This window comes from Rhinolophus ferrumequinum, chromosome 2, assembly GCF_004115265.2.
Source record: "Rhinolophus ferrumequinum isolate MPI-CBG mRhiFer1 chromosome 2, mRhiFer1_v1.p, whole genome shotgun sequence".
Taxonomy (NCBI): Eukaryota; Metazoa; Chordata; class Mammalia; order Chiroptera; family Rhinolophidae; genus Rhinolophus; species Rhinolophus ferrumequinum.
The window spans coordinates 52,608,884-52,629,252 of NC_046285.1; the positions used below are offsets into that span (position 1 = coordinate 52,608,884).

At 39.6% G+C, this 20,369-nt stretch overlaps 2 protein-coding genes across 6 annotated transcripts in view; both read left to right on the forward strand.

Moving 5' to 3' along the window:
* The window catches only part of ATP13A3 (ATPase 13A3), a 78,684-nt gene extending 69,752 nt beyond the window's left edge, over positions 1–8,932 (forward strand). For 3 of the 5 annotated variants that reach the window (XM_033129210.1, XM_033129220.1, XM_033129223.1), the window contains one exon: positions 5,471–5,668. In XM_033129210.1, coding sequence (XP_032985101.1) covers positions 5,471–5,668 — 198 coding nt within the window. Of the gene's footprint in view, positions 1–5,470 lie in introns of all 5 variants that reach the window. The other 2 variants (XM_033129201.1, XM_033129227.1) reach the window with 2 other exon arrangements.
* A 3,602-nt stretch (positions 8,933–12,534) lies between these two features.
* GP5 (glycoprotein V platelet) lies at positions 12,535–18,457 on the forward strand. Its single transcript, XM_033092517.1, has 2 exons — positions 12,535–12,643; positions 13,627–18,457. Exon 2 carries the CDS (start codon positions 13,636–13,638, stop codon positions 15,361–15,363), a length of 1,728 nt encoding a protein of 575 aa, XP_032948408.1. The 5' UTR covers positions 12,535–12,643; positions 13,627–13,635; the 3' UTR covers positions 15,364–18,457.
* The last annotated feature ends 1,912 nt before the right edge of the window (positions 18,458–20,369 follow it).

The following is a 20,369-nucleotide window of genomic DNA, read 5'->3' on the forward strand; positions in this document are numbered from 1 at the left end:
TTAGCCTTTTTTTTTTTTTTTCTTTTCTTCACCTAAGTAGCAAACTCCTGAGCTTTATTTTGGTGAATGCAGCAGGCTTAATGCCTGGTGTAATATCACGGAATCCCTTGTAAGAGGTCCTGGAGAGTACCATTTCCTTTCCTCATGCTTTACCATGAATAGTGGTACTTTTGTAAGGATGGGATGAGTCTGGAATCAGCTTTAGTTTCTTTTTCTCAAAGCAGTGTAATGCCCAATTGTCCCTAGTAGTGAGTGTAACCAGAGCTGTGTTAGGGACTCAAGTCCTTGAGCTAAATCTCCTCTGTGTCTATATATTTTTCTTTTTGGTTACCTTACTACATTATCTGGAAGTGTTAACTTTGGCTTTTACCATCAGTCCTCATATGAAATACTTATAGGGCCTGGCCAAGGAAAACATTTACATTGAGTTTTCAGCTTCTCCAGAAAGATATTCGACTGTTTATCTAAACAGAAAATGTAAGTTCTGAAGAGGAGTTATGCCCTGACTTAGTCAAAAGTGGGTGTCATACTGCTTTAAAATGTTTGAATTGGAAATCTCTCCATACTTTTCAACCAGAATTAAATGACAGAAAATTCTATCATTTGTTACATCTCTATTTTCTGAAAATTTGTTAATAAGTATCTGTCCTCCTTATTTCTAAGATTTTGTCTCTGTCAGGTGAAGTCCTCCCTCTGAAGTGTTTAGGGGAGAGCAATGGTAGAGACGGGGCTGAGCGGGTAGCTGCAGCATGCCCTGTGTGCTCCCCACTTCTGAGAATCATTGAGTAGATACGGATTTCAGTCTTCAACTCTTATGGTCATCATTAAGAAAGCATTTTTTAACTTACTGGCTTTAGAAAAGAGAGTTCTTAGAACCTCTTAGCACAGAATGAAATACTTTCATCTTCTGACATTTCTGTGTGTAATGTGGTGTCACTGTTCACATTTGCGACCCTTCAAGAGTTGATTAGTCATATTACTGGAAGGCTGTGGTTCTCAGCTGGGGCACTCCTCTGCCCCTTCCCTTCCTGGGACATTTGGCAGTACCTGGAAGCATTTGTGATTGTCACAGTTTGGGGTGCAGGGTGTTGCTACTGGCATGAAGTTGGGTAGCGGCCAGGAGTACTGCTAAATAAACATCCCACACAGGACAACCCCTCACAACAAAGTATATGTAATTCAAGGCGTCGGTAGTGCCAAGGTTGAAAACCTGCCATGGGATGAAAAAGGAAGTGCAGATCAGAATGGCTTGCTACACCGAGGACTTCTGTGGTGGCCGTAGTTCTTCCTCACCCCAAACTCCCTTCTGTGCTCTTTCTACTAAGAGTCCCATGAGGACTTCTCAGACTGCAACTTCCAACCTTCTCTGTTAACGTCAGGGGAAGAAAAGCCCTGTTTCTCCTTTCCCCCCTTACCAGGGACCACTGAATTGGGTTGAAAGTTTCAAAGCTAGAGAGACCCTGGAGTAGGCTCCAGGTCTTTGACAGGTGAATGGGGAAGTCAAGAACTTCACCTGGAAATCTGTAGTAACCATGTCCCCAGTGTCTGGTGATCTACAAGGCACCATACACTTCCAGGACCCTTCAGTCTTACAGCATTTCTAACTTCATTTTATACAGCATTCAGTCCATTTGCCAAGGTTTTGTACCATGAATGGTAGAGTTGGGAGTTGAAGTCAGGGTTTCTGATTTCCAGAGGAGTGTTGCTTTTCATTATGCCACAGTCCCTCACACACATGGGATCATACAGATGTAAACTAATAGAACAATCAGATGACAAAATGGAGACACAGTAGTTACTGTTTTCAGTACCTACTTTCGATGGTTGACACTGTGTGAGGCATTATGTATAAATTCGCTCTAATTTTTACAACCACCTTAAGAGAGCAGTATCTTTAGTCTTTCCCAGTTTTCACAGATGAAAAAACAGTGTTAGAACTGGAATTCAAATTGAGGTTTTTCTGGACCCAGGACAATAATGTTTCTATACCAAAAAGCTCCCATCTGTTCTTTAAAGACAAAATAAACTTTTAAGAATCATTTTTCTTAGTAGTAGACATTTTAGATATTATGTTCTACTTGGCCTACTGAACTTTCATGCAGCTAACCTAATTTAGATACAGGAGGATTTTTTACATAATAGTAATTTATTTCCAATAGTGATTGTTTTTCTTATTGATACTCAGTGGCCCCAGAAAATGTCCACTGAATTAAACGGAACACAGGTTAAGTAAGCCATTTGCAAATAATCAAAGTTAAAACTTATGTAGCTAAATATTTTTTCTTGTAATGTTGATACATCAGTGATTCTCAAGTGAAGATATTCTTCAAAATTCCTTGAACTTCAAAATTCTTTGACCTACTGAATGATAAATCTTTAGCAGAGGGTCCCATCATCTGTGGTTTTCTATAAAGTTTTACCCCTGTTTGAGAAGATCTGTGCTGCACATTCTCTTACTAAGAAGCACTTGTACCTGTCTTCTGTCTGGTAAACTGAGGCTGTGTAGTGATAGAGGTGGAAATAACATCAATACCATCATGTAGTTTGATCCTGCCTGAGGATTGGTGCCTGATTGTGTTTTCTTTTTTGGGGAAAAAAAATCCAAGTGTAGTCTTTATGCCACTTGGAATATTATTCAAGCTTATTTAGATAGAATGCTAATTCTGATTGTCTTTCTTTTATATTCAGGATTGGTATGAAAGAAGACTTTTATGAAAACCAGTGTAACATTGTAACAATTCCTATAAGCATGGTTTTATGTTGTACATGCTCCCCATGAAAACATTTCCTAAAAGACCCTGCAGAGAGTAAACTGGCATTGGGGTTCTAGAAAGAACAGCTTGTAATGGTCTAAGATGCAAAAAGAACTTCAGCTGTAGGTTTTGAAATTTCTTTGTGGTCTCTCTGCCGGTCTGTGGTCGCCCCTTTTCCTTCTCTGAGGGATACACTGGGTTATGTAACCATTCCTGTTCGAGCAAACCCAGAGCTCCAGTGACTAGGGCTCCTTGTTCTGCTTCAGGGACTTCGGCCGAGCGCTCATGCTAAGCCCGTGTGTGACGCTCACCCTCCACGCCTGTGTGCTGCACGGTGCTTGCCTGTTTCCTTGGACACCATCTTCTCTCCCTTGCTTTAGCTCTCATTCCAGCATGCCTGTGGCCCCTTTTATTTTCTCTACCAGTGGATTATACTGTTTGAGGATATGTGTGATATGTTTGTGTTTGTAACCTGATAAACCTATGCTTGCCTGTGGTGTGATATTGGGGACATGAGGGCACAGGAACAAAATATATGTCTTTAATTACACTGGATGGGGTATCCCTGGTGTTCCTTGTGACTTAATTTATTTTTTCTAAATTATAACAAATGTGCATTGCTTTTAATAGAAACGTGAGGATTTTTTAAAACATGTACCTTAATGTAAAAAGAATTATTGTGATTCGGTTTGCAATGAAATTAGTTTTAATTTTATTGCTTTCCTCATTTTTCACAGTAGGGAAGCGTGGATTTAGGTGTGTGTGTGTGTGTGTGTGTGTGTTCCATTTGAATACACTTGGCTGTGACTTCCCTTAATTCAGCCTGCTGTTCACTGCCCTTCAACCATGCTGGCTCATCTGGACGGACAGGACCTATGTGTTTCTGCTTTTTTAAAAAAGTCAGCATTCACCATTTTCCTTTTCCACTGATCCTTTAACAGTGCCACATGCTGTAAAATAAAAAATGACAGCTTTCAGATTGATTTAGGAACAATGATCTTTTCTGCAATTAGATTGAAGACTTGAAATACCAAGAGAGATCCAAGTAGTGAGCCATCACCTCCGATGAAATGTTCAGGTTGTTGTGTATGTGTATTCCTGCACTGAAAGGAGTGATTTGTTATTTGGATTACCTGAAGAATCCTTATGTCTAGTCTCTTTTATCTCTTAATGCTCAATTTGAGTGTGGGGGGGCTTCTTTTAAGGTGATGGTAATAAGTCTTGTTAGCTGTGGCATTAAAGAGGCTACTAGATGAATGGTGTTTACATCTGTTCCCAGCCCCCAGAATTTAAAGTATGGCTTACTTGAGACCACAGTTTCTGCCTGTAAATTCTTGGTAGCGATGCAGCTTGCTGTGTTTTGTTGACAAAGTAACCATACCTTTAAAAGCACATAGTTGTTGTTTATCCTGGTCTCGGTGCTGCCACTCGCCCACCCCACGGTTTGGGGTTTGGGGGAAGGAAAGATTAGTGTGTTCCCGGTGGTTGTCGCAGTAAGATGAGAAGCCTTACCGTATAAAACTATGGAAACGTTTGAAAGAGTTTTCATATTAAAGTATTTTGCTCTTCTCCATTGTCAAATTTAGAAACATATGTTTCAAAACGTGTTATAACAAATCTGCCTGTCTTTATCATGAGGATATTTTGGTGTTAATAGAACGCCCATCTCAGCCATGTTATACTTCCATTTGTGAGATTATTTCAGTTGAGAATAGACCCAGTTGTAGCCTGGGTTATATGCTGATAGCAAAACAAAACAACCTGGCATTTAAACTTTTCTTTGGAGAAGCAACAGCCAAAATAATTAAAATTTGACTCTTTTTTAGAGGTAAATATAACTACAGGTCTCAGTATAGTCATTTAGTTTTATTTCATTTCTGTATCTCAGATTTCAATTAAGGTAAATTCTGAAGGCTTCTGTTGAATTTACATTTTTGTACAGTAACCAGGGAATCTGCTTTCTTGTTTTCTAAGAATTATTTATCTAAGATCACATTCATTTAAAAAAGCAGGATTGATCAGAAGGATTTCAGCAGAGCTTTTTATAATGAAATAATACCAAGAAATAATATTCTATACCTTTCTATGTACCTCTTTCCAGTCAGTAGTGGAGCACCAAGGGAAACCATCATTGTAAAATAAAATTGTTTTTTATATTAATAAAAAATGAGGTTTTAAAAGAATTGATTGACATTAAACATGACCTAAGTTCTAATTTTGATCTAACAGTATTTTCATAATGCTTCATGTTTTGAAAGGTGATATTTACAGTAACAATATTTTTTCACTTCCAAAAATGATCTGGTAGCTAAGTTGTTTGGAGAAATAGAATATGAGGGTTTGCATGTTAAATATTAAAAATGTTTTCTGTTGTTGAATAGTTTAAAGTTATTCTTAATACATTAGATGTTTTGTGTTACAGAGTTACAGAATCCAGATCTACATGTCATTTTAATAATGCATCCACACACAAGAAGATAGGTACATAAAACTAAATAAAATAAATTACATCAGTAACTAAAGCATCTTATCTTAAAAAACAATATGTTCCTAAATAATTGAAAGCTGACTTTTTTACATGGATTTTTTTTTCATTTGTTGTGCTCAGAAGTCATTTCCTCTTATTTTTCTGTGTTGATGTACTGTGCTTTAACAAACGTGTTAAACACAAGCAGCCCTTAATCTACGAGGGTGTTCTTTTTTCCTTATTTTCTTAGGAGTCAGTGGATCATTGGGGAAAATGCTGCTTGTCCTGGGTCCTCGACTGTAGAAAGAAGATGCCAAAGGCAAAGTACATGTATCTGGCCCAGGAGCTCTTGTTTGATCCAGAATGGCCACCAAAACCTCAGACAACAACAGAAGCTAAAACCTTGGTTAAGGAAAACGGATCATGTCAGATCATCACCGTGACATAGCAGTGCATCAGTCTCAGTGGTGTGCTAGCGGCAGTGTTGAGCAGAATGTAATTTTAGGACTTTCTGATCCTGTGTGTCAGAATGGCACTATTTCAATTTATGCCCCGTCTGATATAGTAGCTGATTTGAATGCTTTTTTTTTTAGAAAAAGAAAATGAGTGGCCTGCCAATTAAATTAATAATCAATCTGTGAAGTCCTCTATCTTCATTCAGTAACTCTGAATATTATAAATATTTCCAGAATTTTCTTGTTACCCTCCGTGATACTCTTTATATAGGGTACAGTACAGAAGAAAGTTGGTATTTGGTAGGGTTTTAGACATTACCTTTTGAGACTTAGTTTGCGCCTTTAAACTTATGTTCACAAACCCTATTAGAAAAAAGTCCTCATTTATATTATAGGCCCTAAATTTGTGGTTGACAAATTAAATGGGTGTTAATCTCCAGTGAAAATAGGTGAAAAGCCTGTTTTCATTTGATTCCAACATTTCTTCCAAAGAATTCTATATATACATACACCAGTTCCCTTTGATAGCCTAGAGTTAGGAGTGAGTTTTATGGTGTTGCTTATAGAACAACTCAGGTGATTTCCATTGATGGTTTTATATTTTCCGTACAAACTACCTGGGTTTTATTTTTCTAATCAGCAAGGTGCTTCACTGCCTTCTTGAGATGTCCCTCAAAGCTATTAAATGGATCTTGTGCTATGTCTGGTGTCAGTAGTGTAATTTGTTTCAGTTACATGTTGTAAAACCTTTTTCATTAGGAGAAAAGATTATTTCTTTTGGCAATAGATGTGGATCTATCTATATTTCTAATATCTCTTCATACCTGTTTTTTCTCTCAGGTTTTATATTATTTAAATGTCTTTATTTTCTACTTTTTTAATTACCTAAAGACATAGGATAATAGTGAGTTGGCTTTGTTTTTTGTGTGTGTTTTTTAGTTTTTTGCGTTAGACTTTTGCCATCTAAAATGTAAGGTTTGATATATATCTATCCTATAAATAATAAGGTTTAAAAAATAATGAGTGGTTTTGAATGACTGCTATTTTTTCAAAGCAATATGAACACAGTGAAAGTTTCTTTTGTGCCATTAGGTGGCACCAAAGGTCAGAGCGTATTTATTTTGGATTGGCTGTTGACAAATGAGCACATTTTTGGTTGTGGAAATTTCTGGAAGAAAAATGGAAATAAAGTTAAAGAATAGACATTCATTGAGCCAAAAGAAATGTGGATAATATTTTTTCACCTTTGTGTTTTGCCTGGTTAATGTTTAAATTCTAAACAAAATTAAAGTAACTTTAAAAATGCCTTTGTAAGATCTAGCAGTTTGGCAAAGCCCACAGTTAATGATAAACAAGGAAACTGATATTGCTGTAAAATGGACACTAAACTACTAAAACTTTGTGACATTATCCTATGTTCTTAACCAGTAGCATGCATGTACTTTCCACTTCTAGCTGATCATTATTTTCTTGATACATGCTTAACCAGTTTATCAAATGTACCCAGAATTGTAGAACCAAATGGTTCTCATTTTTTATGCTGCAGAGACATGAATGATGTTTGGTAACTATAGAAAAAAATGTAAGTTACACTCAGGATCACTGTTATTGCTGTTGCCACTGATGATTCTTAACAAAAATATAATCGAAGTTTTCCATCAAAAAGGATGATATGATATTAATACATATTAGATGATGAGAACAATTGTCCCATGGATGATTCTCTGAAGCTATGCATCTTAGACCTCTTGAGCTGTGATTTAGCAGTTTTCTGTAGTTACTTATTCTCTTGATTGTTTAATTTTCAACATACACAAGTGTTATTCTTCAGTGATATCCCAGAATTGTAAATCTTATTCATTGATTTAAATACTGAAGCATATAATTAATTACTAAGTAGCAGCTTAAAAACCCAATTATCAGATTGTAATTAACATCTTTAAGAGCATGATCGTAAAGAGCTATATTTTTTACACCCTTCCCCTTTTTTAACATTTAGATTTTATAAGGGTTTTATATCTCATCTGTCCATATTGTTTTCAAAGGAAGAAGGTTTTTAGATAGGTGGAAAAGAAGTTGTAGGAAATTAGATTTGAACGTAGACAAAGTGGGTTGTTCAAATTGTAATTGATGGCTTCCAGAATATTATTTTAAGAATGTCTGTGAATCCAGGTGTGGCTCCTACTCAGTGCCATAGATATAGAGTCGTCTCTCTGTAGGTCACCATTACATAGTAATTTTGATTCTGAATTTCACATTAAATTATTTGAGTGTATACAGACCTAAATTTTAAAATCTGTACATATATTATTTTGATGTATTAAGATTAATAAATATTGCTGATTTAAATTTTATTTATGCACATAGTTAAGGACAGAAATGTCCGGGAAAGTAATTGTTAAATAATGATATGTAATTTTTAACTTTTTAAATAAATAACAAGATTTTTAATGTGTGTCTCCCTCAGGGTTGTTTAAAGTTTTTTTTTTTCCCCCCTCCCTCAAATATAAATAGTAGTAACTGTATGTTTTGTATCTTCTAGCACCAACTGCTGTAAAGCAATGCTGCAAATAACGCTTGAATAAAAGTGGCTAAGCCAACAACAAATAAATACTTTTTTATATTAGTTTTATAATCCTTACATTCGAAAGCTTTCCAAATTGTACTTGCAGTTAAACAAAACTGTTGCAGTTGATTTATTTTGTTTTCCATGTTTATGAAAATACTGCAGAGTTTCAAAGGCATGGTAAAATATCGGTGTTTATATGTTCTGTTTCCAAAATGGCTATACATACAATATTCAGAGAAGAGCAAAATTCAGGCTTTAGGAAACATTCTGAGATTTCATGCATGTAATTTTGACATATCTGAAAATAGGTTTTTGTATATTTATGGTGGGAGGTGGTTGGGAACTTTTAACAGAATATGGGATGTTAATTTTTGTACAGTCTGTAGGCATTTACACATATTTTTAATGTATTTAAATTTGGTAATTATGTGCACATTAAATTAATAAAATAGTTACTTCCTGTTATGATTTGTGAATTCCCTAAGACTTTGGATTTTTTTTAAAGAAACTTTATATCAGAAATGATACTGCATCTTTATATTTTTTAAACTGTATTGCTGCTCAAGAATGGTACCCAATGTCAAAAAGGCATACATTCATAATTGTACATTTAGCACTGTAAATAACCTTATGAAATCTTTTTTGATTAAAGCTATTCAAAATAAAAATGTAAATGAATGAAATAACATTTCTTTTTTTCTGTGTCTTTATACCTTTGTTTGCTGTTTATATGAATACCTCCCTCTCTGGATTAATTTTCCTGCTTAATACTTTCCCATTTCCTTTTTTTTTTTAACTTTGGATTTTTGAAGGAAATAGATACAGCATTTCACATAACACATCATGTCTGTGACCACCCCTTGGAAACCTCTCAGTCAGATACAGTTTAGAGCCAAATGTTAAGTGTCAGGAGGCCTGGGGGAAATGGTAAATTCTAAGACAAGGGATTTATAGTCTGCTAATTGTTGGGAAGGTCAAACCTACAGCTAATACCATGGAGGACATGTTACACTGAAGCGAAGTGGCATCCATGGGTACAAAAAGAGCCCTCCGAGAAGAGAGAATCTTTGGAGCTAACTACTGGTCGTAGAAATCCCAGGGAAGACAGGTTTGTGTCGGCCTTTTGTGCTTGGGTAGGTGTTAACTGGTATCACAGGTTCTGTGGGAGCCTTACGTCGTCTGCTGTGGGCTGTGCAGCTGGCTGTGGTGTGATGGATTCAGTGGTGTCAAGGCCTAGTTTTGCTATTCACTGTGGTTTGTGTAGCACATGATCATGTCCCTGTAGCCTGCTGACATGGGCAGTTCGTGTCTCTCCTTCTTCCCCCATCACTGCCAGGTGCTTTATTCTGAGTGTATGTTGCTGGGAAGGACGGGGTCCAGGAGTTTGAAGGAAACTGTCCCTGTTCAAAGTTGAAGTGGTTACTTTCTAAGTGTAGAGACCCCTGCTGTGTCCTGGCCGCTGAGTCTCCCCCATGGAGGAAGAAAAGCATATTCCATCCAAGAAGACACCTGCTTTTGAATGGCAAAACCCCACAGACCAGGGGTCTATGACTGATACAGAAGCCGCCTTTCAGAACAGCACATTTCTGACCTGTTCCGTGGATCCCAAATCCAGAGCACTTGAACACTGCAGTTGTCAACTTCATTGCTCAAAATACTTCTCGGCACCTGGTCTGTTCGTTCAGTGGCTGGACTCACCATGTTCCTCCATTGTCCGCATCTTCTGTATCCAGTTTTCCCTTGTTGGGCAATAGGATGTCCTGCTGTCTTCAAAGAGCAAAACCTGAGGCCATACAAACTGGAGGTTTTCCTGAGAAAATAGGCTGACGACACTTCGCTGGAGTTTGACCCAAAGTCTTACTCTGATCGTTTCACAGTATCCTTCCCAGTCCATCACAGTTGCTCCCTGACGTTTTCGTGGGCAGGGGACTTTCACTTGGTGTGCCTATGTGTGACTGACTGTCCCCAGGGCAGCTGTTCTGGGCTCTGGAGTTGCTTCCCTTGATAGAGCCGAAAGATACATATTCTCTGATGCCTGGCCAAGGCAGGGGCTTTCCCTGTGGTTTAGGACTTCATGACGTAGGAGATAATTTCAGGCACTTCAGCATTTACTGGGCTTTGACTGCATTTGCTACATCAAAGGCTGATTGCATCTCAGTGCTTTTTCTACAACACCTGAAAATGTCATGGATCTGGGGACTTTTCCCAAAAGGGATAATTTAAGAACCACATACACTGTCCCAGAGGTTAGTGTTGACTCGTTCATAATTAAGCATTGACTTTCTCCAGTATGTTTTCATACCGTTATTCTTACCTTTTTCTTCAGTGATGCTATTTTCCCTTCCAAATCGCTTTATTTTTGCATTAATGTTTATTAAAAGATAATAGTGATAGAAGCATATTTAATAAAAATGCAAACTTCACAGAAAGGTATATAAGGAAGACCGCCTATGCCTTGGTTGCTCCCCTAAAAGGTGAATACTAAAGTTTCTTGGGTATTTCATTCCAGAAAAAACATTCATTTTTATATATATATATATAAATACATATATTTATATATGTATGTATATGTATATAAATATACATGTATATGTATATGTGTATATGTATATATATATAATCTTCATATAAGAATACGTTTTTAAAAATCCTGCACAAGTAGAATCCCATTTTATAGGCTACGCTGCCCTTGTTTTATGTCATTCCATATATCTGCGAAAGTTATGTCAGCATTTGCAGCTCAAGGTCATTCTCTTTAAAGTTTGTAAGGCATCCCATTGCATGGGCATACCATAATTTAAATTGTTTCCTGTTGATGGTGATTTAGGTTTTCATTTATTTTTCTATTACAATCTGCAATAAATGTTTTTGTGCACATAATGAGCATATCCATAGTGTGTATTTTTTTTTTTTTGCAGTGGAACTGCTGGACAAAGGATACGTATGTTTTAAATGTGGTTGATACTACTAAATTTTCCTAAGTGTGCCTCAATTTATAATCCCACCAATGTACTATGAGAATGTCTATTCATGCTTCAAAAAATACTGGATATTTTTCAAGCTTTATACATTAAAAGGTTATTTCAGTGTGGTATTGGTGCAGGGATTATCAAATAGAGAACCCAGAAAGAGACCCATACATTTGTGAGATGTTGGTTCATGGCAGTGCTGACACTAGCTCTGAGGGAAGAAGGGATACATATATATATATATATATATATATATATATATATATATAGAGAGAGAGAGAGAGAGAGAGAGAGAGAGAGAGAGAGAGAGAGAGAGAGAGAGAGAGAGAGAGAAAAGCTGGTTATCCTCATGAGAAAAAATAAAATCAGACTCACATCATACACACAAAAAAACTCCAGATGGATTAAAGACATAAAAGCAAGGACAAAGCTATAAAAATAAGGCATTATAGGGGAATATTTTTCTGATGGGAGGAAAGGTTTAATAGAAAAAAACACGTAAAAAAAAGATGAATTTTGCCTATATTAAGACATTTGTCAAAAGACCTCATAAAGAAGGTGAAAGAGCAAATCAAACTACTTGACGATATTTGCAACACCTATAACCAACAAAGGATTAGTATCCAGAATATATAAAGAATGCCTATAATTTGTTTTGTTAAAAGATAAGCATACAAGTACATATTTTACACATAGACAAATGGGCAAAAAAAAACCCCTCATTTCTCAGAATAGGAAGCACAAGTGGCTCTATAAAAAGATGCTTAAGTTCATTATTAGAGAAAAATTAAAAGCGCACTGTGACAATTATTTTATATGAATGGCAAAAGTTTAAAAATCAATACCAAGTGTGGGCAGAGCTATGAAGCACAGGAACTGTCATACACTGCAGGTGACATATGTTGGTACAACTGCTTTGGAAAGCAGTTTGACACTCCTAAATTGAACATGTAAACACCCCTCAACCGAATAATGCCATAATGGAACAATATTTGAGAATATTCTTAGTCTTATTATTCATTGAAGGGGTAACTGGAGTAGAGAATTGGGGCAATGTGGCACTAAGAGGAAGACCCAAAAGAAGTGTGGCCCATCTAGGGTGTGGGTGCTGCCATGATCCGACTGTGTCACTAAGCTTTTCTAGCACTGGAACTATTTGTGCCATTTATGGAGACACTTCTCTCCCTTCTGCTCTTATCATTCAGCTTTGACAAGGATTTAGGTTGTATATGGTCGTTCATTTTGACAATATTTGTCATTAAAACCCAGAATATGCCCTCTGAGATAGGATCCTTTCTGTGACTTTTATTCTGGTAAAGTCTTTATCCTCAGGATGCAAGAATACCTCCCTCTTCCTTTGGAAAGTGCTGAATCACAAGCAAAGCTCTAAGCCTTTCAGTCAGTTGCTTTGGGGTGCAGCACCATTTCAGGTAAGTCCAAATGTTTTAAAGATTAGTACGGGGAACTGGAGGGCTTGGTTAGTGTGTGTGCATAAGAAATACAATTTAGTACAAGAATTGATTTGTGTAAAATTACATTTGGGAAACATTGTTTTGATAGATTAGTATTTTTGTGTGTCTTTCACAGATAATGTGACGAGTATTAACTTTTAATTAAGCATCTTAGAAATGATAGCTCCTTTATTTATGGTTCATTCAGATATGCTACTTTTCAAATTTCAGCTCCGTGACCCTGGTTAAGTTACTTAACCTTTCTGTGCCTTAATGTCTTCATCCTTTGGGGATAATAATAGTACCTACTTCATAGGGTTAGGTAAGGAGTAAATGAATTGATCCAAATAAAGTGCTGGGAACAATGCATGGCATAAAGACATAGGTATTACCTGCTTTTCTCAGTGTGGCTGAGGGTGTTCACTATTTTAGGGTGTCCGTTGCTTTAGTAGAGTAGTTGATAATTGCTGATATACCATGGTTGTAATAAAAGGAGTCGGGCGGTGGTTGCTGCTGTTTTAACAGACTGCTGTTCCCTTCATGACTTGGTTATAGCCACCTCTAGGTGAGTTATACCGTCAAGAGCAGAGACAGCTCTTTTCATAATGGGCGCTGGTCTGTGATGTCTGGAGCTTAGCTGAGAATGATTATTTAATGCGTCCTATCTATGTAAAAAGATCTTAAAAGTACTGGCTTTTCTATAGCTCGAAAACGATGTAATGTCCATGCTGAGAGTGGGAAAATTAGTAAAACAAAAGAATGAGACTTCGTTGTGTAGAGCGAATGTGTTCTTACCATCCTGGAAAATCTGCAGCCCTGAGAAAAGAGGGAGACTTATTTGTTTGTATCTGGGTAACATTCCAAGTCCGTGATGACCCCGGCGATAATCATGCCTCTGCAAACGTCAGTTCCCAGGGTTACAAGATGGAGTGTGAGCGCTTGCCCTTGTGTGTTGCCTGCAGGTTTCAGACATGCTGAGGGGCGCCCTGCTGTGCCCCGTGCTAGGCCTCCTGTGTGCCCAGCCCTTTCCCTGCCCGCCCGCCTGCAAGTGTGTCTTCCGGGACGCGGCGCAGTGCTCCGGGGGCCATGTGTCGCGCATCGCGGAGCTCGCCCTGCCCACCAACCTCACGCACATCCTGCTCTTCCGAATGGGCCGCGGCGCCTTGCAGAAGCACAGCTTCAGAGGCATGACCGTCTTGCAACGCCTGATACTGTCAGACAGCCACATTTCAGCCATCGCCCCCGGCACCTTCAATGACCTGATAAAACTGAAAACCCTGAGGTTGTCGCACAACAAGATCACTCATCTTCCGGGCGCGCTCTTGGATAAGATGGTGCTCCTGGAGCAGTTAATTTTGAACAACAATGAACTAAAGGGCATTGACCAAGACATGTTTCAGAAACTGCTTAACCTGCGGGAGCTCATTTTGACCCACAATCAACTCGTTTCCCTGCCTGCTACCCTCTTCACACATCTCGGGAACCTGAGATTGTTGGATTTATCGGGAAACAATTTGACCCACCTGCCCAAGGGATTGCTTGGGGCACAGGATAAGCTTGAGAAACTTCTGCTCCACTCTAACCAGCTGGTCTCTGTGGATTCGGAGCTGTTCAGTAGCCTGCGCGCCCTGATAGAGCTGCAGCTCCACAGAAACCACATCCGTTCCATCGCGCCGGGGGCCTTCGACCGGCTCCGCAACCTGAACCATCTGACTCTCTCTAGAAACCAGCTCCAGTTCCTGCCCTCTGCACTGTTTCTTCACTCGCACAACTTGAGCTTCTTGACACTGTTCGAGAACCCGCTGGAAGCGCTCCCAGAGGTGCTCTTCGGGGAGCTGGCGGGCCTGCAGGAGCTGTGGCTGAACCGCACCCAGCTGCGCACCCTGCCGGACGCCGCCTTCCGCAACCTGAGCCGCCTGCGGGCCTTAGGGGTGACCCTGAGCCCGCGGCTGAGCGTGCTCCCGGAGGGCGCCTTCCGCGGCCTCGGCGAGCTCCAGGTCCTCGCCCTGCACTCCAACAGCCTGGCTTCCTTGCCCGACGGCCTGCTGCGTGGCCTCCGCAGCCTCCGCCAAGTGTCGCTGCGCCACAACACGCTGCGGACCCTGCCCCGCGCGCTTTTCCACGACCTTCGCAGCCTGGAGGAGGTCCAGCTCGACCACAACCAGCTGGACACCCTGCCCGGCGACGTGTTTGGGGCTCTGCCCCAGCTGGCGGAGGTCCTGCTAGGGCACAATCCTTGGCGCTGCGACTGTGGCCTGCGGCCGTTCTTGGCGTGGCTGCGGCAGCACTCGAGCCTCGTGGGCCGGGCCGAGCCCCCGCGGTGCCGCGGTCCTGTGCAGCGCGCTGGCCTGCCGCTCTGGGCCCTGCCAGACAGTGACCCGGGGTGCCCAGGCACCTGGAGCCCGCCTCCTCACTCTCCCATCCCCTCCCGGCGGGCCGTGCCCACGGCCCGGGGTCCCCCTGGCTTGGTGCCTACCAGTTCAGAACCCAGGGCGTGGGCCCAGCCGGTGGCCGCCAGCGAGCATCAAGACCATAGTCTGTTCTGGGTTCTTTATTTTCTGCTTTTAGCCACGCAGGCCATCATAACCGGGTTTATTGTATTTGCTATGATTAAACTAGGCCGGCTCTTCAGAAAATTAATCAGAGAGAGAGCTCTTGTTAGAATCAGTGGGAGAAACTTGGAATTAATTAAAACGTGACCAGAGTATTGTTAGATGTGGCTCTGGGGAGAATCCAGCCCGGCTGCCAGTGTCTCCCTTTTTCTTTTCCCTGCGCCTCTTCTCCCTTCTCCATCCCGCTCTCCGCTCTCCCCTTTCCCACCTCTGTCTTCCACCTCCTCCTCCCTCCCCTTCCACAGAACAGCCTTTACAATTGTAAATTCTGACTGCCAGCTTTGCTTTGTACACCCCACACACACCCACACCCACACACTGTGTGCCCCTGGGTGTGGATTGTGACTGCCCCATCCGTAAGCCCGCTGTGCCAGGTGGAGAGACGGTCTCTTCAAAGTTTACCAAGGAAGGAAGGGTGCAAATAAGCCAGGCAACCCCAGGTTAGGGACCAGCTCCTGTGCATATAGTAGGTGTCTGGTAAATGTTTGTGAAATGAATGAATAAAGTGAATACACATGGTCCAAGTGATGGAGACTTTTCCTGAGGGAAAGGATACATTGTTCTTATTATGTACTGTTATTTGAAAAAGCAGAACTCTTCCAGTTCTTTCCTTTATCCTATTTTTGTCCCTCACTTTCTGTATCTCCCACCTGTGGGCTATTAGGGAGAGTGCTGGACTCCATTCATTCAATGCATATTTTCAGAGTAGACTTACTTTGTGATAGGCTGAGAGAGAAAAGAACATAGGGACTTCCCTCCAGGAGCTCAGCACCCAGTGGCAAACCAGGCAGCCACCCTCAGGGCTGAGCTTAGGAGCGGGAGGAGGGACCACGGGGAGGGCGGGTGGAACAGGTTTGAGAGAGAAGTTAGCAGCTCACCAGGAGGTCTAAGTATGTGTGTCTGCGCAGATTTCTGAAACTGCTAGAAGAATGAAATATGTCATTTTGACACTGGGCTGGTTTTTATTTCCTGCGACTAAATGCTACCTCATTTCACAAGCATTTATGGGGCACCTAACATGTGACAGGTGTCTGTGAATGTAATGAGAAGCTTGAGTTCTAGTTTATTATGCTCAGATCACGTTCTCCTGCTGCAGTTGAAAGCAGTAAAACCCTTGATGCTTTCGCTGGATGTCCTTGTGAGCACAGGAGTTAAAAGATGGCCTGGAGAGTTGACTCCCGTGGGCTCAAATCCCAGCCCCCCCACCACTTACTAACTGCTAGGCCTTGGTGCAAAACACCTCAATTCTCTAAGCCTGGGCTTCCTCAGCCCAGGAAAGGGATAAATAGTAGCTGCCTCATAGAGTTGTGAGAATTAGAGGCGTTAAGCTTGTGATGACAGCCCAGCGCACTGCATACGCTAGATACTCAAATGTTAGCTCTTATTAAAGGGCAAGCAATTACCTATAGTGCTGCTGTCATGATTTTTAAAGAAGAGGTCCGAGTTGTTTTTTTCTCTGTGTGTATAAAAGTGAGAGCCAACTTTCTCAAACTGGACATTGCACGCAAACCAATTTGTCTTCACATGTGGTCGGTCTCCGCCCTGTGTGCTCAGGCTCTGTGCTCACAGTCCAGGGCAATGGACCCCCTGAGCAACACCAGCTGGATGGGGGCCAGGAATTACTGGGTTCCTGGCATTTGTAGGTGCATTTCCCCTTCAAGGCCAAGTTTAAATGTCTCTTCCTGGTAAAGCCTCCCCTGACGACCCAGGCAGACTAGTGTTCCCTGCTGTGTGCCAACCTCTCAGGCTTTCAGGCTCCAGGCACCCTCCCCACCCCATTGCTCCTGCTCAGCCTTCACTCTGGGGTGTGTGTATGTTCATGTGCCTCCTTGTCTTGTTTATTTCCACTGCTCCAAAGTTTGCAACTACCCAGCATAAAACCCAGACTTTTTTTTTTTTTTTGATGGACTCTAGTCCTATTTATTCATTATGCTCTCAGGTTAGCTACCTAACTCTAAGTGTCCATTTCCTCACCTGTACAGTGAGGATAATAATGGTCATGATCATGGTTGCAAGGATGAAATGAAATAATCCAGGCCAAATAGTTAAGTCGCTGGCTGGTACATATGGAGCTCCATAGAAATTGGCTATTTTTATGATTAGCTCTTTCAGAACACGCTGTGTTCTAACACGTCTCAGTGCCTTTGCAGATGTTCATGCATTCAGCAAATATTTGTTGAGTCCTTCCTCTGTACCAGGCCTCTTCTAAATGGAGGGATAGAGCAGTGGATGAAACAAAATACGTGATTCCGTTGGGTTTACATTTTGGTGTTTCCTCCAACGAAAACATCTTTTCTGAACTCTTTGCCACTATCTTTAAACATTCAGAAATGTAAGGAGAACAACTGTGGACGCCTCAACCCGCTTTATAAAATCTTTATACCTTGCTATTAAATATTTGCTATGGATTTTTTTAAAAACAATAAAACACAACAGGTGAAGTTGAAGTCTCCTGCACATATGTCTTCCGTGTTCTCATTGCTCTCCTTCTCTTAAAAGTAACCTACTTAATAAATTTGGTGTTTTCACATCCCTAGGCATGTTTTTATAGTTATTACATGTGTCTACAACTCTGAGCAAGCTGAAGTAATGCTTTGCCTGTTTTCAAATTTTATATAAATAATGCTACTCTGCATATAGTTTTTTTTTCTGGGCTAACATAATTTTGAGATTTACCCATATGAAGTATTTGGTTCTAGTTCATTCATTTTAAAAGCTACAACATTATCTATTGAATGAATATACAACAATTTATCTGTTTTCTTGTTGATGGATATTTATTCCAGTGTTTTTTCTTTTCTTTTTATTCCCTAACACTCTGTATCCTCCCCAACTCTACATAATGTCAGAAATTTTAATTTCTGTCGGTCTGAAAGGTACGAAATGCTAACTCGTTATTGTTTTATATTTTATTTTCCTGATAACTAGTGAAGTTAAAATTATTTTTTTTGTTTGTGGAAATTCAGATTTCTTCTTCTGAGAATTATCTCTGCATATACATAGACCAATTTATAATGGGGCACTTTGTCTTTTTCCTTTTGATTTGTAGGAATTCTTTACATATCCTGGACACTAATCCTCTAAATTTTGAGTTCTGACAATTAAGTTTGCAAACTTGTTGCAACAATGTTGCTAATGTTTTTTGATATCAGAGGGATTATTCATTATGAATTTGTACCAACTGGACAAACAGTTAACCAAGTTTACTATTTGGAAGTGCTGAAAAGGCTGCATGAAAAAGTTACATGACCTGAACTTTTTGCCAACAATTCATGGCTCTTGCATCACGACAATGCACCAGCTCACACAGCACTGTCTGTGAGGGAGTTTTCAGCCAGTAAACAAATAACTGTATTGGAACACCCTCCCTACTCACCTGATCTGGCCCCCAATGGCTTCTTTCTTTACCCAAAGATAAAGGAAATATTGAAAGGAAGACATTTTGATGACATCCAGGACATCAAGGTAATATGACAACAGCTCTGATGGCCATTCCAGAAAAACAGTTCCCAAATTGCTTTGAAGGGTGGACTAGGCACTGGTGTCAGTGCATAGCTTCCCAAGGGAAGTACTTCAAAGGTGACCGTAGTGACATTCAGCAATGAGGTAGGTAGCATTTTTTCTAGGATGAGTTCACGAACTTAATTGTCCGGCCCGTAGATGCTTTGCAACTATTCTTTTTCAGTTTGTGGCTTCCTATTTCACTGTATACTGTGTTTTGTGGAACAGAAGCTTTAATTTTAATCTAGTCAAATTTAGCAATATACTTTTATGGTTTGTGCTTTAAAAAAAATCTTGTTTAAGAAATTCTTCCCCCTCTCAAGTCATAAAAGTAGTCTCCTATATTTTCTTCTGAAAGCTGTAAAATTTTGTTTTTGACATTTAGGTCTTTAGTCCACATGGAATTTATTTTTGTATACAGTGCGATGTAGGGAACCCAATGTAGTTTCCGAATGTACATTATGTCCTGTTGTCCCAGATCATTTATCCCACAACCCCTCATTTATCCCGCAGTCCCCACTGACTTGCAAAGCTACCTGTCATGTATCAAGTTTCCATATGCACGGGTTGGTTTCTGGGTTCTGTAGCCTAAATCATTAGCCTATTTATCTAGTCTTATGTTATACGCACTGTGTTCATTATTGTAGCTTTAATAATTCTTGGTATGGGGTCGCTGCTCCACCTTGTTCTTGTTCAGAAAAGTCTTATCTATTCAGGGCCTTTTGCAATTTTATGCATGGGTTAAGGTCAGCACGTCAAGTTCCACTGAGAAGCCCTGCTGGGATTCTGATAGAATTGCAGTGAATGTGTAAACTAATTTTGGTGGGGAGGGATTTACATTCTTCACAATACCTAGTGCCCTGTCTATAAACTGGTTCATCTTTCCATTTATTTTGGTCTTTTCTAATCTTCCAGTGAGGTTTCAGAATTTCTTTAATAAAAATCTTGCACGTATTTTATTAGAGTTATTTCTAGGTATACTCCCCTTTTTTAAAATTATGTTGCTATGTAGATGTTATCTTTTTAAAAAAAATTATGGTTTCTAATTGTTTATTACCATTATATAGAAATGGAATTTATTTTTACATATTTATCTTATATCTGACAATAATCCTAATAATTTGCCTCTTCCTATTAAAACCTTATACCTTTTATTTATTAATTTAAAAAATTCTTACCTGCACTAGCTAAAACTTCCAATACAGTATTGAATAGAAATAGTGATAATGAGAATCCTTAAAAGCATCTGATTGCAAATGGAATGCCTCTAATGTTTCATCAATCAATGTGACATTTCTAGCTCTAGTTTGCTAAGTATTTTTTAAACTATAAGTAGATGTTAAATTTTATCAATGTATTTTCATCTATTAAGACGCTCATAAAGTTTTTCTCCTTTAATGTGTTAAAGTGGTAAATAAAATGTATAGGTTTTGAGAACTAAAATAATTCTTGCATTCCTGAAGTAAACTGAGCCTGGTCATGCATTTAAAAAACTACGTTGTTGGATTTAGTTTGCTAATGTTTTGTTGAGAACTTTTATTATCTGTTCATTAGTGAGATTCTCTTATAAATTTAAAAAAAAAATCTTTGAC